This window comes from Ursus arctos, unplaced genomic scaffold (genome assembly GCF_023065955.2).
Source record: "Ursus arctos isolate Adak ecotype North America unplaced genomic scaffold, UrsArc2.0 scaffold_15, whole genome shotgun sequence".
Taxonomy (NCBI): Eukaryota; Metazoa; Chordata; class Mammalia; order Carnivora; family Ursidae; genus Ursus; species Ursus arctos.
The window spans coordinates 48,622,486-48,637,643 of NW_026622819.1; the positions used below are offsets into that span (position 1 = coordinate 48,622,486).

A 15,158-nucleotide genomic window follows, 5' to 3' on the forward strand; every position below is an offset into this window, starting at 1 on the left:
GTTTGTTTGTTTAAAGAGAGAGAGAGTGCGTGAGCAGGTGGGGAGGGGCATAGGGAGAGAGAGACTCTCAAGCAGGCTCCAGGCCCGGCACAGAGCCTGATGCCAGGCTGGATCTCACGACTCTGAGATCATGACCTCAGCCAAAATCAAGAGTTTGACTCTTAATTGACCGAGCCGCACAAACACCCCAGGATTCATGTTTTTGAAGATCAGTCTGGTTACTACGTGGTGAAGGGATTATAAGAAACAACGGCAAAGGATGCCAGGGTCATTGTAAGGATTACCTATAATTACAAATGTAAAATAATGAATGCAACCTCTGACACATATAAGTTCTCTATGAATGTTAGTTAGCTGATGTTCTGGAAAGTCTAAGCCTAATACGGTAGACACAGCTTTGCGTGGCTATTGAACATTTGAAATGTGACTAGTGCAACCACGGACTTAAATTTCTAATTTTATTTAATTTTAATAAAATTTAAAAATTAATATGTGATTCAGTCTTTGGGAAGTATTTTGAAAAACCTTGGATTTGTGAATCTACATAACTGTAAATTTTATGAAATCTGAGTACAGATTCAAGTATGTTCAATGGAAGCCTAATGTCCAAATTGAGATGTGCTGTGACAGTAAAATATTGACATGATCCCAAAGGCTTAGTATGAAAATGGAATGTATTCTCTTAATTTTTATATTGATTACATGTTGAAATAAGAATATTTTAGACACATTGGGTTAAAGAAAATATTGTTTAAATTAATTTCCCCTCTTTTATTGTTTTTAATGCTGCTACCAGAAAATTAAAAGTTACATATGTGGCTCACATTGTATTGCTATCAGACATGCTCGTCTAAGGGAAAACAGAAACCTAGGAACTTAAATGCATAGAATGTTAGCTCTTGATCATGTCTCCTATCAGAAATCTCAATCTGATGATTGGAACTGGGACAAAATAAAAAGCACTAACATCTTTTGGAAACACTATAAGAATACAGGATCTGCATCTTAATTATGTATTTCATGTCATACCTCTCATCCTCGAGGAATTCTTTTGGCATCCCTGGCCATTCCTGGATGCTGGACCTTGCTTTGGCAAGTTCATGCACTCCAACTCTGGGAGAATGTGGAGAATAGAGTTCAGGGCTTAGAGGATCCCAGAGTATAAAGCTTTATCTTTAAAGCTAGACTCGGTAAGCCCCATGGTATGAATATACCCACTTTGGGCACAGAAACGACTGAGTCAGTCTAGCATAGATTTAAATCTCTAGCTCCAGGGAGGGTAGATGCACAGAGCCTTCCAAAAGTTTAGCACAATGTGTGCATAAGTCACCAGGGGAGGCAGGAGTGATTTCCATCTCCGCCTGCAGATTCTCCACAAAGCAATTTATTTTATGTTAAAGTTTGTGCACGTGTCTGTAGGAAGTGCTTTAGGTTCGTTATTTCATTTAAGCTACATGAAACCGGGGCGCCTGGGTGGCTCAGGTGGTTAAGCGTATGTCTTCAGCTTGGGTGATGATCTCGAGATCCCCGAATCGAGCCCTGCGTTGGGTTTCCTGATCAACAAGGAGTCTGCTTCTCCCTCTCCTTTTGCCCCTCCGATCGCTCGCTCTCTCTCAAATAAGTAAATAAACTCTTTAAAATAAAAAAAAAGCTTCATGGAATGTTATGAGGTGGATATCAAGGTTCAGTGACTTGACCAAGTTCAGATCACACAGCTGCTAAGAGGCAGAACAGGGATTCAGACCAAGAGGTCTAACTCCAGAGCCTATTCCCTTAACCGCCATACCGGGCAGTAATCCTATCGTCATGCCAGTCACCCAAAGGGCCATCTTGAGTATAAGACTCCTTCTCTTGTATCATCCCATGCCACTAAGAAATCACCCAGTTGCTCCAGAAAGAAAACCAAAGAGAAAATGCTTCCTTTGCTATTTTCCTGATTCATTGATGTACCCACCACAGGGTCTTGCATGATGCCTAGCATTCACTCATTATTCATTCATTCATGTGCAGCTTCCATTCTTTCAACATAGTTAGGGGCTCAGTCCTCTGGGGGGTATATTTATACCTCTGGGGGGGATAAATGAAAACTTCACAAATATTACCACTATTAATATTGATTATCATAAGTAATGCTATTAATCAAATTACCAGTACTATCAGTAATTGATCATAACATTGGTAATACTGTGAGAACTTCATTAATAATAGTAATACCATAACTGCAAATGTTTATGGAGAACTTACCATCCATACTAAGGGCTGTTAATATTAAAGTATTTTTTTTCTATCTTGAGCACTTCACTTGTGTTTTAGATAAGACATGACAGCATTTAATTCTTACAACAATCCTATAAGATGATTCCAGAAGTCTTGAAATCTTTTTATACAACTTATCAGAGCCCCGAGTTACCCAGTGTTTTGGCCATAAATTCCTGAAAGAGAATCATTCACCCCTGTGATAACAGGATGTTCACTGACCTCTTACAACCGTAAACAAGACAGACATGGTCTCTGCCCTGGGAAAATAACAACAGAGCAGCCCTCTAGATGAAAAATGTTTCTTTCCCTTTTACATAGTGGCTATGAGCACTAAGACAAAATTTCCATGTTTCCAGGATCTGATGGGTGGACTCCCATCTGTACAAATCTGTTCCTTGCTTTGTGCTCCTATACTTCAGCAAGATCCAACTACGTATCGTTCCCAGAAATCTTCCTGAGATTTTTACCATGTCCCTCAGCCTTCCCTGGTTTTTTTTCCCTCTTAATGAACTATTACTCTTTCCACAGCATAACTCAAATATCTTATTAGTGAAGACTTACCAAACTGGGCCAATTGGATGTTGGCTCTTCATGTTTTAAAAAAAGAGAGAGAGAGAAAAGAGAGAGAGTGGATTGCTTCTTCCTTCAGTTTCAGTAGTGTTTTTATCTTATCCCCAATCTCCCCTTCCCCCAATAGGCAGTGAGCTCCCCGGAATGGGGAGAAAGGGGCAGTGTCTTATTAGGTTTCCTGTAACCAGCTACTGTCACAAGACCTATCACATATTATTATTGTCTCTAACATTCATTAAATACTATGTGTCAAGCCCTGTGCACCTTGACTTCTAGATTGTATCATTTCTTTCTCCCAAACTTACGGGGGAGATACCGTTGTTACCAAACCAATTTTTACATGTGGAGCGAATTTATATATCTAAGTTTCGAAGCATTAAGTAATTTACATCAAAGTCACACAGCTAGTCAAGTTGCAGAGCCAGGATTAGAATTCAAATAATCAAATAATCCACTAAAGCATTTTTCACAGCATGTGACACCTCATAAACACATAATCAATAAATGTTACTAGAATTATCATTCAAAGTTGGACAGCTAGTAAAGTAAAAAAGCTGACATTGTAACTAAAATTTATTTTATTTATTTACTTATTGATTTTGTTCCAAAATTCATAGCCTTTCTATTGCACCAGAATTTAATTAACAGGACTTATTTTTTATTATTATTGAAGTATAGTGGACATACAATGTTCTAGTAGTTTCAGGTGTACAACATAGTGATTTGACAATTCTGTACATTACCCGGTGCTCACCACATGACTGTAGTCACTATCCGTCACTATACAAAATTATTACAATATTATCAGCTATATTCCCTATGCTGTACTTTTCATCTCTGTGACTTATTTTATAGCTGGAAGTTTGTATCCCTTAGCACGTAACCAGACTTCTTAAAGGTCATAAGAAGCCTAACTATTGAACAGTATTTAAGTTCCTGCTGTATTTAAAAATTTTTAAATATTAAAAGTTTCCAAAATTCTGATAAATTTTTAATGTTTTTTTGTATATAAAGCTTTTGACTTATACAAAAATGCAAGGGAGTGCATAACCTCATTTAGACATAAATTCAAAAAACAAGTTTGATATCCTTCCTGAAAAAAGCCTCTCCCAGCTATCTCTACAATAGGTTCTGTGAATTACATAAAACTGTTCTGCTGTTATTGCTGATTTCCTGTCTGGCTACCTTAAGGGATATTTCAGTTCTGTATTCCCAGCATGGGACTGATGAAGTTGTGGGATATAGGTGAGGTTCAGTGGGGTGGAATCCGGAGCCGATGACCAAGAAAGAATTCTTGAGATGTCTTTGGTGCAAAATGGTGGTTTATTATAGCACGGGGACAGGACCCATGGGCAGAAAGAGCCGCTGCCCCGGGTTGTGAGGAGTGGCTGATTATATACTATGGGGTTGGGGGAGGTAAGGAAAAAGGGAGGTTTCAAGAGAGTACTTTCGTATGTTAAAGAAGACTCACAGGATACCAGAGGCCTTGCCATTGTCAAGTTAAGGTTGTTTACTCCTCTAGCAAGGCTTTAACATGAAGATAGTTGGGAACTTCCTGGAAGAATGTCACAGACATCCCAAAGTGGGGGGGTGGGGGGGTTGCAGGGTGTCAGTTTCTGCTTTGTCCTCATCTTGCCTTCCGTTCCCTCATCAGGATTCTAACGGAGTCTAATAAAGATTCAATAAACATTTCTTGGATGAATGCATTGGGCAATCGATCACTTTTGGTTCCAGGACCCCTTAACTCTCTTAATATTAGTGAAGACCACAAAAAGCTTTTTTTAATGTGGGTTATACTTATCAATAGTCATTGTATTAGAAGTTAGAGCTGAAAAATATTTAATATTTATTAATTTAAGATAACAATACACCTATTATATGCCAACATAATCTTTTTATAAATTACTATATTTTCCAAACAAAAAATCCGTGTAGTGAGAAGAGCGTCATTGTTTTACGTTTATGCAAATATCTGACTTAATAGAAGACAGCTGGATTCTCAGAGCTCCTTCTACTTTGAAGCCATTGAGCGATCACATGGGACAGCCTTTGGAAAACACTATATTCATGAAAGGGGTGTGGAAAAGGCAAATAACAATTTAGTATTATTATGAAAACTGCTTTGATCTAGTAATGGGTCCCCGGAAAGGCACACTTTGAGAACCATCAGGGAGAAAACTATTTTGGACAAGGTTTATTCTCAGGATTCCTCTATATATTGCTAGCGTAAGAGGCCAGAGTGGAAGAGTAAAAGTAACAGCATGGAGACAGCCTCTTTTTCTACCGTGCTGAGTAATGCGCGGAGTCTTCCCGTAACCCAAGATGGCAACCGTCACTTGCATTTAGTCCGTACACAACGCGACAGCGACGCGCTCTCCCCCCGAGAGTTCCACTACATTTCCCAGGATGCTTTGCCAACGGCGATGCCATTGGTTGGTGCCGAGGGAAGTGCACTTGACTGAGCGGAAATAGAAGATTCCGGAGACTGGGAAGGTGAAGACGAGAGGAGCCGGGGAGCTGTGAGTAGCTATTTGGGACTGTCTGCTTTGGCTGTGAGGGACTCAGCTAGAGGACGAACTGTTGGGAAACGTAGGGTGGCTCCTCCTTAACCCTGGGGCCTCAATCTCGCTTTCTTCCACTAGTCCTGGGGGCAGGGAGAAACAAAACACTGCTGTGGAGGCGAAGTCTTAGTATTAAGATCTTGCTGTTGGAAGTTTTCTTGGGACGAGCTGGGACGAACTCGGGCCCTAGTCGCGACACAAAGGGTCTTTGGCGTGATTTTGCTGCGACCAGAGGTGCAAGGGGGCGGGGCTGCTGACGGTCTGACTCAGCTTCTACAGCAGTGGCTCCCAATTGGCTGTACATTAAAATGACCTGGGATGCCTTTTAAAAATACAGGTGTTCTGGGCCTAGGCCAAACGAAAAAATCAGAATCTGTGGAGAATAAGATTTGGGCAGCAGTACTTGCTAAAGCGTCCCAAGTATTATGTTGTCTAGCCAGGGTTGAGGACCACTCTAGTACCTGAGTCTGACCCCCACGGAAATCCTGAGTAGGACCAGCTGCGCCAGGATTCCCCTCCCCACTGTAACCTGCGTTGGTTCTACGGCACACATTTGGGTGAAGTTGACGATAGCGGTTTTGGCACTAATTGTGTTTTGAGCTCCATCAGAAACTTATCCTTGAGCTTCATATGGTGGTGCTGGAAAGGCAGGCCCGCATTTTTTTATTTACGACCTGGCAATTAATTCCGAGTAAAGATTAGGGCCGTTTCATTTTTCTTGCCATTGTTTTGGCTTATCCTATTTTTTGCTACCCCGACAAAATTCGAGCAGTGGAAAAAGGAAGAGCCACATTAAAACCGGTCTCGTTGCATATATGAAATTCTGAAAGGGGAGTCAGTAAAAGGTTTGGCATTATTTATGGGCTTATAATAACCAATTTTTATAATGAATTTCAGTGAAAGGAAGTTAGGGTATGTTTTGGGTTTTGATGCAAAAGTTTATGTGTAATAGGTAGGATTATTTTTATATATATATATATATACACACAGGTGTCCCCTTCTATCTGATAATTGAGCATTCCTGTCAAGCCTTTCCTAAGCTGAAATGGCCTAAAGCAAATATTATCCACCCACGCCCCCCCACCTCACCCACTCCCCCTTTCCAAAAGGTGGAAAGTTATACAACTTTGCTTTTATGAAAGACCTACATTAATATTTACCTGTTTTCACTAATTGAAAGAAATCTGAAGGGGATTTGCACTTTTCTGAAAACTGTTACCATACTAATGTAGGTCTCCGTTAAAAGCTAAGTGTCGTAAGGCGGACTTTTGGAAAGTGGTGGATATCTGTATAAGCACCATTACCTAACATATTTTCTCTGTTCCCAGAGCTTCGGCTTCATCTCCCTCGCTGATACAGCATGGGGGAGAAGTCAGAAAACAGTAGGGCTCCAGAGGATCTTTTCAATGGTTTGAAAGTTACAGATCCCCAGGAAGCAGAGTGTGCTAGCCCTCCGGTTTCCAATCCCAAAGATCACCATCTCCAGAGCAAGCTGCTCAAGGATGTTGAGGCTCATTCCCAGGAAGACCGGGGAGAAGAAGAGTGTTTTCATGACCTTAGTGCCTCATTTGAGAAGGAGGAGCCAGGAGCGGACAAGGTTGAGAACAAACCTGATGATAATGTGAATTCCTCTGAACTTGATGAAGAATACTTAATAGAACTGGAAAAAAACATGCCAGATGAGGAGAAACAGGTAAATATTTATCACGCACGATCTGCCACATAAATTGCTTTTTAAGCTGAATAAATGTGGCTGCTACAGTGTCATAGATTGGGTCATCTGTGGTAGAGAGTTATGTGCCCATCTGTGTCCTTATTGCTTCAGTAGTGATGGAGCTGAGATAAATCAGCACGGCAGGGAAGCATTCAGCCTGTTTAACAAACAGATTTCCTTTTGTTTTTTTGGGGGGTCAACTTTGAGTTCTTATGTGTGTCTTATATAATTTTTTTTCTAACACCTATATATATCTTTTAGCTTTTTTTTTTTAAAATGACCTATCAGGGTGTCTGGGTGGTTCAGTGGTTAAGCGTCCGACTCTTGATTTCGGCTCAGGTCATGATCTCAGCGTTGTGAGATCAAGGCCTTCATCAGGGTCCGAACTGGGCATGGAGCCTGTTTAAAATTCTCTCTCCATCCCTCTCTGCACCCCCACCCCTAAAAAAAAAAAAAGAAAAGAAAAGCCCTTATCGATGGTTGACTGTTGAAATTCCTGTAAGGGAATTTTTTGGTCAGACTTTAGAATTATGGTATGCTGCCTATTTGTGTTCATTCTTTGATAGCAATGAATGACTGCCTGAATATCCTAGTGGTAGTTTGGCTGCAGAAGACAATGACTGGGGCCTGTATTATTTACATAACGTTCTTGAGGAACAGAATTGTGTGCGATAGTAGTTACTATTTTTTAAGCACCTGTAATGTGCCAGCCACTGAGCTTAAAAACTTATTTGTGTTTTCCTCTAATCTTCACAACACACGCGTGAGACATATTGTTAGCATTCCCCACAAGAGAACAGAACTTAGTAACTTGCCCAAGATCACACATCTGATAAATGGCGGAACTGATTCTCAAACCCAGATCTGTTTGATTCTAAAATACAATGTAGAATTTAATAACAAAAATAGCTGTCTTTCTACAAAGCAGATAACTAATAAAATGTACACACTTTCCTGCTTCTTTGCCCCTGGACCACATCCTTAACTGGGCAAGCCTTCACTTTTGGAGACAGAAGTGTTGGTACCCCCCACATATCCTTCCTTCTCATCTCATAAGCAAGGAAATCTGAAGAGTTACCATAATATCTGAGCTTCTCTGCAAAGAACTTGAATGAGATTTGTAGCTTAGGCTTCTGAAGAACTCACTCACTAAACAGGTTATGCTATTTGGGTAACGGGCTGGGATACTAATGTGCATTGTAACAGTGGGAGTGCAGAGGTAATGTGACATGGAGAGGAGCACTTGTCTCTCCTTAGGCATTTTTCATTTTCAAGTCTATTAGTTTTAACATGCATGTATTAGCTTTTGTGCTAATGTGTGCCACCAGAAGAGAAGAATAAAAGGCAAAAATGAGCGGGTATCATAAACTACCTCAGCAGAAATGGCTCAGAAAATTAAATCACATACTGTTCGATAATTAGGGAGATGATTTTCCGGAAGTGAGTGTTTGGTTCAGCTTTCATTTATTTCACTGGTACAGGCTTTTTAGAAACGTTGATTAAATGTCTGTGTTAAAAGGTTAGCAATGCTTTTCTGATACTTAATATATTTTATATTTTTTAATATATTTTGCCCTGATAGTGAATTTTCTACAGTGCCATTGGTTTGACAGTTGTGTGGTTTGGCTCTGCTTCCCATTCCCCAATTTAGTAAAACTTTGTGTCTCCTGGCCAGGAATCACATTTTAACCTCTATAAATATTTAAAATAATTGTATTGCCTTTAAGTTGAATATTCTAAATAGTACAATGCCTTTTAAACTTTTTTCTTCCTTTTAAAAATTAAGATGTAATTTACATATAGTGAAACTGTTTAACTTCTGTGTACAGTACAGGGAGTCTTGACTACTATATGCACATGTGTAACTCACCCTTATCAGAATCCAGAACATCTCCATCATTCCAGAAACTTCCTTTGTGTGCTTCATCATTCATTCCATCCTTCCACCCCTACCAACCCAGGGACCCACTGTTCTGATTCCTGAGAAGTTGGTTTTTTTCTGTTCCAGACTTTTGTGTAAATATAATCACTTTTCAAATATAAACATTTTATATTTGTATATCAACCTATATGTTTTCATAGCTTAAAAATTTGTAACAGTTACACTATCTCATAGAAACAATGTGCTGTGGTGTTAGCCATTGTTATGTTAATTCCACTAAGGAAACAACCTCAGAGTACAGACTGCCTTCACCTAATTGTGGTACTACTCTATTAGGTGTTTTTATGCTGTTTTGATAAATATCTTCATGAAATTATTAGGAAACCAGCAAAACAGATGAAGAAGTGTCCCTTCACTGCCCAAATGTTTTGGTTTTATAGGTCATCTGAAACAGGATACCTTTGATTCTTTTAAAATAGACAAAGTTGAGATAATTCAGCAGCAACAAAATAAACACAATGGCCAAAAGTGTGAAGACTTTCAGCCTCACTAATTTTTTTTAATATTTATTTTTCTTGGGGAGAGAGGGAGAGAGAGTGCATGCACACGTACACACACAAATACACACGGGCGCGCAAGCACGGGGAGGGGCAGAGGGAGAGAGTCATCAAGCAGACTGCTGAGGATGGACCCCTATGTGGGGCTCAATCTCATGACGCTGAGATCGTGACCTGAGCTGAAACCAAGAGTCGAGGCTTAACCGACTGAGCCATCCAGTCCCCCCACAATAATCTTTAAATGCAAATTAAAACACTATGTCTCATATATTTATCTGATGTCAACAATGAGAGGACATAGGAGTGCAAGTACTAATTTTGAGAGTTTAAAGTGCTATGTCATTTCTGTGGGATACAGGTATCAATTTTTATATGGATGTTTCTTTAGACCAGGGCTATCAATAGAACCTTCTGCAGTGATGGGAATGTTCTATATCTACTCTGTTCAATACGGTAGCTGCTGGCCATTAGCTAACACATTTTCATAGTCATCAGCTGGAGTATTTGAAATGTGACTAGTAGAGTTGAGGAACTGAATTTTAAAATTTTTATTTCACTTAATTTAAATAGTCACATCTGGTAGTGTGTATCATTTTGGACACTACAGCTAAACCTCTGATTCTCTTTAGTCACTTATTTTAAGGAAGTTACTAGACATGTGTACAGATGTATATATAAAGATGTGTTGCAGCATCATTCATAATTTTGAACATTAGAAATAATGCTCAACAGAGGGTATTACTTTAAACATTTTTGCCATTTTTATGCGGTAGCATATTCAGTCATTAAAAAGAAAAATAAATCTTAATATTGACATGGAAAAATGTCTGTAATATTAAATGAATTAAACAGATGTGATAATACAGCTTATAATAAGAGATAGGTATTTGGTTTTTGTCTAGTTCCTGGCGCAGAGATCCTAAAACCCTTGGAATTGCCTAATAAGAGATAAGGGTGTAGTTTGTTATTTATGTAAACCCCTTTCAACCACACACGAAGTGATTTTTGGAAAGCCCCTATGGATGAGGTCTGGTTGTCAGAGTTTGGAACTTTCAGTGCCACCCTGCCCCACCCCACCTCTGGTGAGGTGACGGGGGCTGGAGATTGAGTTAATCACTTGTAACCAGTGATTTGACCAATCGTGCTTATGTACTGAAACCGACATTAAAAACCCAAAAGAAGGGTTCAGAGAGCTTCCACACTGGGTGAACCTGTGGAGATGCAAGGAGGGTGACACACCCAGAGGGCATGGAAGCTCAGTGCCCCTTCCCACGTACCTTGTCCTATGCATCTCTTCTAGCTGCCTATTCCCAGAGTTCTAGTCTGTAGAATAAACTGGTAATCTAGTAAGTAAACTGTTTTCCTGAGTTTTGTGAGCCTCTTTAGCAATTTAATTGCACCTGAGGAAGAGGTCATGGGAACCTCTAATTTATAGCCCATGGGTCAGACGCAGAGGTGACTGCCTGGACTTGCAGTTGGCATCTGAAGCAGGGGTGGGGTTGGGGCCAGTCTTGTGGCACTGAGCCTTTAATTTGTAGGATCTGACGCTATCTTCAGGTGGATTGTGTCCAAATTGAGTTAAGTTGCAGGACAGCAGCTGGTGTCTGCTGTGGAGTTGGGAGTTGCTGGGTGTGGGGGAAAGTCCCACACATCTGGTCACAGAAGTGTTCGTGTGAGTTTTGACAGTAGAGGAGACACACAAGAGGTGTTTTCCCTTAACAGCAGGTTATAGAGTAGTCAGTGATGTTTCCTTTTAAGTTGAAAACCTATGTGAAAATACGTTCATACAGAAAAGTTTGGACTGATATGGGATGTGATTATTGAATTTTTATTTATATTTAATACACTTTTTTGAAGTATAGTTGACATGCAATGTTGTATTAGTTTCAGGTGTTCAAGATAGTCATTTGACAATTCTATATATTACTCATTTCTTTTTCTTTTCTTTTTTTAAAAATATTTTATTTATTTATTTATTTATTTATTTGATAGAGCGAGAGAGCACAACCAGGGGGAACAGCAGAGGGAGAGGGAGAAGCATGATCCCCGCCGATCAGGGAGCCTGATGCGGGGCTCCATCCCAGGACCCTGGGATCATGACCTGAGCCGAAGGCAGATGCTTAACCATCTGAGCCACCCAGGCACCCCAATATATTACTCATTTCTTACCATGAAGTAGCATACAAAGTTAATATTGACTATGTTCTCTATGCTGTACTTTTCATTCCATGACTTATAACTGTAAGTTTTATCTCTTAATCCCCTTCACCTATTTTTCTTATTCCCCACTTTTTTCTTATAGTAAGCATACATTAAATCAACAGCAACACAAGTTACTCTGTTTTAAGAATATGAATAAATAAAAATTGATTCTTTACCACCAGCATGGACTTTTTACCAAACAGCTTATAAAGCTGACCTTTGAGGATTTAGAAAGAAATGCTGTTATAGGATCTGTGTATTGGTAATTGTTTCTCTTCAGGCAGAATCGTATCAATAGCTAAAGCCTATTTTTCAAGATAACTTGACTCGCCCTGCACTTGAGAAGATAACCTGGGCTCAAGAGGAGTTCCAGTTCTCGGCAGAACTCATAAATCAAGAGTAATGGAGAGGAGGGGGGGAAGGGGCAAAAATAAAAACAAAAGTAATGGAGGAGGAAGGCAGTAAAGATTTTTAAAAACAGGCAAAATCTCTTAAGGAAAGCACTGTGTATATGTGTGTGTGTATCTTAACCTTTTGTGAAAACGCTTAAATGTCGACATGACTACCCAGAGGAATGGGATTTCAGCAAACACTTGAATTGTACTAGATCTGTGAAGCAAATAAGTGCTTCTCAAAGGTCTGGTCGAAGTAAAGGACAAATCTGGTAGCACGTGGGAACTGTTGCTATAATGTTAGATGCAAAGATGCTTTGTAGTATGGGGACCTCTGGAACATACTGCATTGCGGTGCTATTGACCCTGTAGTAGAATCACCTTTTTTTTTTTTTTTTTTTTAAGATTTTATTTATGTGACAGCCAGCCAGCAAGAGAGGGAACACTAGTAGAATCACCTTTTATGGGCTACTTGTCACAGTGGAGTTTAGTCCTCATGTTTATATTCCTGAGGTAATTTTTTTTTCTAAGATTTTATTTATTTATTTGAGAGAGAGAGCATGAGTAGGGTGAGGGGCAGAGGGAGAAGCAGACTCTCCACTGAGCAGGGAGCCCAATGTGGGGCTCGATCCAGGGACTCCAGGATCATGACGTGAGCCGAAGACGGACACTTAACCAAGTGAGCCACCCAGGCGCCCCTCCCTGGGTAGTTCTTAGGTGCTCACTAAAGTTTGAGGACCTCTGTCATAGGGCCTTGCACATCATCTTCCTTCATCAAATAGCTGTTGAATAAATGGTGTGATTATTTCTGCTGTAAGAGCCAGTAATCTTATAAGTTACAGTTTCTCTCATTCATTTATTTACTCCAGAAATATTTGCATTTCTTCCACGTGTCAGGCATTGTTTGAGGCACTTAAGAATACAGTGGTAAATGAGACAAGAGGATTTCTCTTCTCTCATAGCTGGAAGGTTTTTTTTTTTTTTTAAATGAAAAAAATATGGGGCGCCTGGGTGGCTCAGTCGTTAAGCGTCTGCCTTCGGCTCAGGGCGTGATCCTGGTGTTCTGGGATCGAGCCCCACATCAGGCTCCTCCACTGGGAGCCTGCTTCTTCCTCTCCCACTCCCCCTGATTGTGTTCCCTCTCTCGCTGGCTGTCTCTGTCGAATGAGTAAATAAAATCTTTAAAAAAAAATGAAAAAAATAAATTTATGAAAATGATAAGATGAAGTGACAGGGGTGGGATTGGAAGGACGGGAAGGACTACTTTAGATTGGCTGGTCAGGAAAGGCCTTTCTGGAGAGGTTGTATATCAGCAAAGACTGGAAAGGGGCAAGGAGTTAAGTGTGTGCCAGTGTGAGAGGGAAATATTCCACGGAAGAGGAGAAAGTGGTATATAGCACGATTCCTTGGCTGTAGCTACTATGGGTGGATGGTGATACCATTTATAAATATGGAGAAGACGGAGGGACTTTGAGTTCATTAGGGCTCTAGTGATTTAATTCTTGCTGTAAATGAAAAAGTTAATTTGTGAGCCAAAATGCAGATTTAGTCATTTTAATGGGTTTGCTGCCTCCTGCCAGTTGTTTGTGCGTGGTATTCATTCGCAAATAGGTACACCTGTAGATCCATCTAAGTAAGGGACACAGAAGTCTGTTGCTTGGTGCACATGTACTCAGAGCACAAGGTTCTGGGATTTTAAGACGTTTTCCGTAGTCTCTGAAAACATAAAGGATTGTTCTTTCCTTCAAGACTGTGTTTAACCAGGAGCCATTATCGAAGTACTGGTTTGGAGCAGAAGTTCTCTATCAGTTCTTTCCCTGCCTCTCATTTTTCCTAACTCCCGCAGTACTTAATCCTTTTGATTTCCATGTTTCTTCTACTTTTTTGCATTATTTTCATAATCATTTCCAGTGTTGCTCTAACAGTGAGCACGTTTGTAGGGAACATTCTCTTGGTTGCTTCCAGAGAGTTTTCAGTGACTTTTCTGTAGTGACCTGCATATTCTGTTAACCTTATGAGAAAACACTTTTATTTCATTTTTCATGGGCATCCTTTTGAACTAAGGTTGCCACATTTATTAATTTCTTAGCGTTTACTAGTATTGGGTTTAATGAACACTATTGACAAGTGATTAAACGAAATCCTAGAACTTAAGAATTGGAAGGGACCTTAGATTTCTGATCCGAGTTTAAATCGGGGAAATAATATTTCCAAAATGTTTACTCCAAAACATTTGGAAGTTAGTGGGCTTGTTTTTTAAGATTTTATTTATTTATTTATTTGAGAGAGAGAGAGAGAGCAGGGGGAGGAGTAGAGGGAGAGGGACTGGTAGACTCTTTGCTGAGCACAGAGCCCAACCTGGGCCTTGATCTCACAACCCTGAGATCGTGACCTGAGCTGAAATCAAGAAGCAGAACTCAAGTGACTGAGCCACCCAGGCATCCCTTAGTGGGATCATTTAGATTGTTTGCCGATGAAACAATTAAAGCGCCATTCGGTGTTCCTTGTGTTTATTAAGGAAGATCACTTTATGTAGATCAATGGTTCTCAAACTTGATTGTACCTAAGAGTCACAGGAAATGTAAGTCCTGAGAAGTGTCTGATAGCACAGACTTGTGAGGTGGCAGCCAGGACTCTGCTTTGTTAATGAGCGTCCCCAGGTCATTTTGATAAGGTGGGACTGTGGCCACTCTTTGAGAGAGAGAAAGCCAGATTGACACACCACCAAGCTTCCAAAACACAAGTGTAACCAGTATACTGACTGCATCTAACATCAGAAGAATACCGATGGGATGTTTTTCTTTTACCTTCATCAGTGGTTGGGGCCTAAAACAGACTTGATGGGCAGAATTTAAACAGTGCTAACGTAAGGAAGCTTAGTTCTATCAAGTAGACTTTTGGGAAATAGAATTTTCTGAGCTTAGAAGGAACTATTTCCAAGGTTAGTTCCTCATAGAGCAGTCATCTTTCCTGAGAAATACAGGACTTAATGAGAGGTCAGGTTCTAACTACAGCTTAAAT

At 40.0% G+C, this 15,158-nt stretch overlaps 1 protein-coding gene across 1 annotated transcript in view; it reads left to right on the forward strand.

Annotated features, from left to right (window-relative positions):
* Positions 1–5,256: 5,256 nt before the first annotated feature.
* Positions 5,257–15,158, forward strand: part of TTC1 (tetratricopeptide repeat domain 1) — a 46,604-nt gene continuing 36,702 nt past the window's right edge. Inside the window, exons 1-2 of the mRNA XM_026510897.4 lie at positions 5,257–5,348; positions 6,719–7,083. Coding sequence (XP_026366682.2) covers positions 6,751–7,083 — 333 coding nt within the window. The 5' untranslated portion in view covers positions 5,257–5,348; positions 6,719–6,750. The remainder of the gene's footprint in view (positions 5,349–6,718; positions 7,084–15,158) is intronic.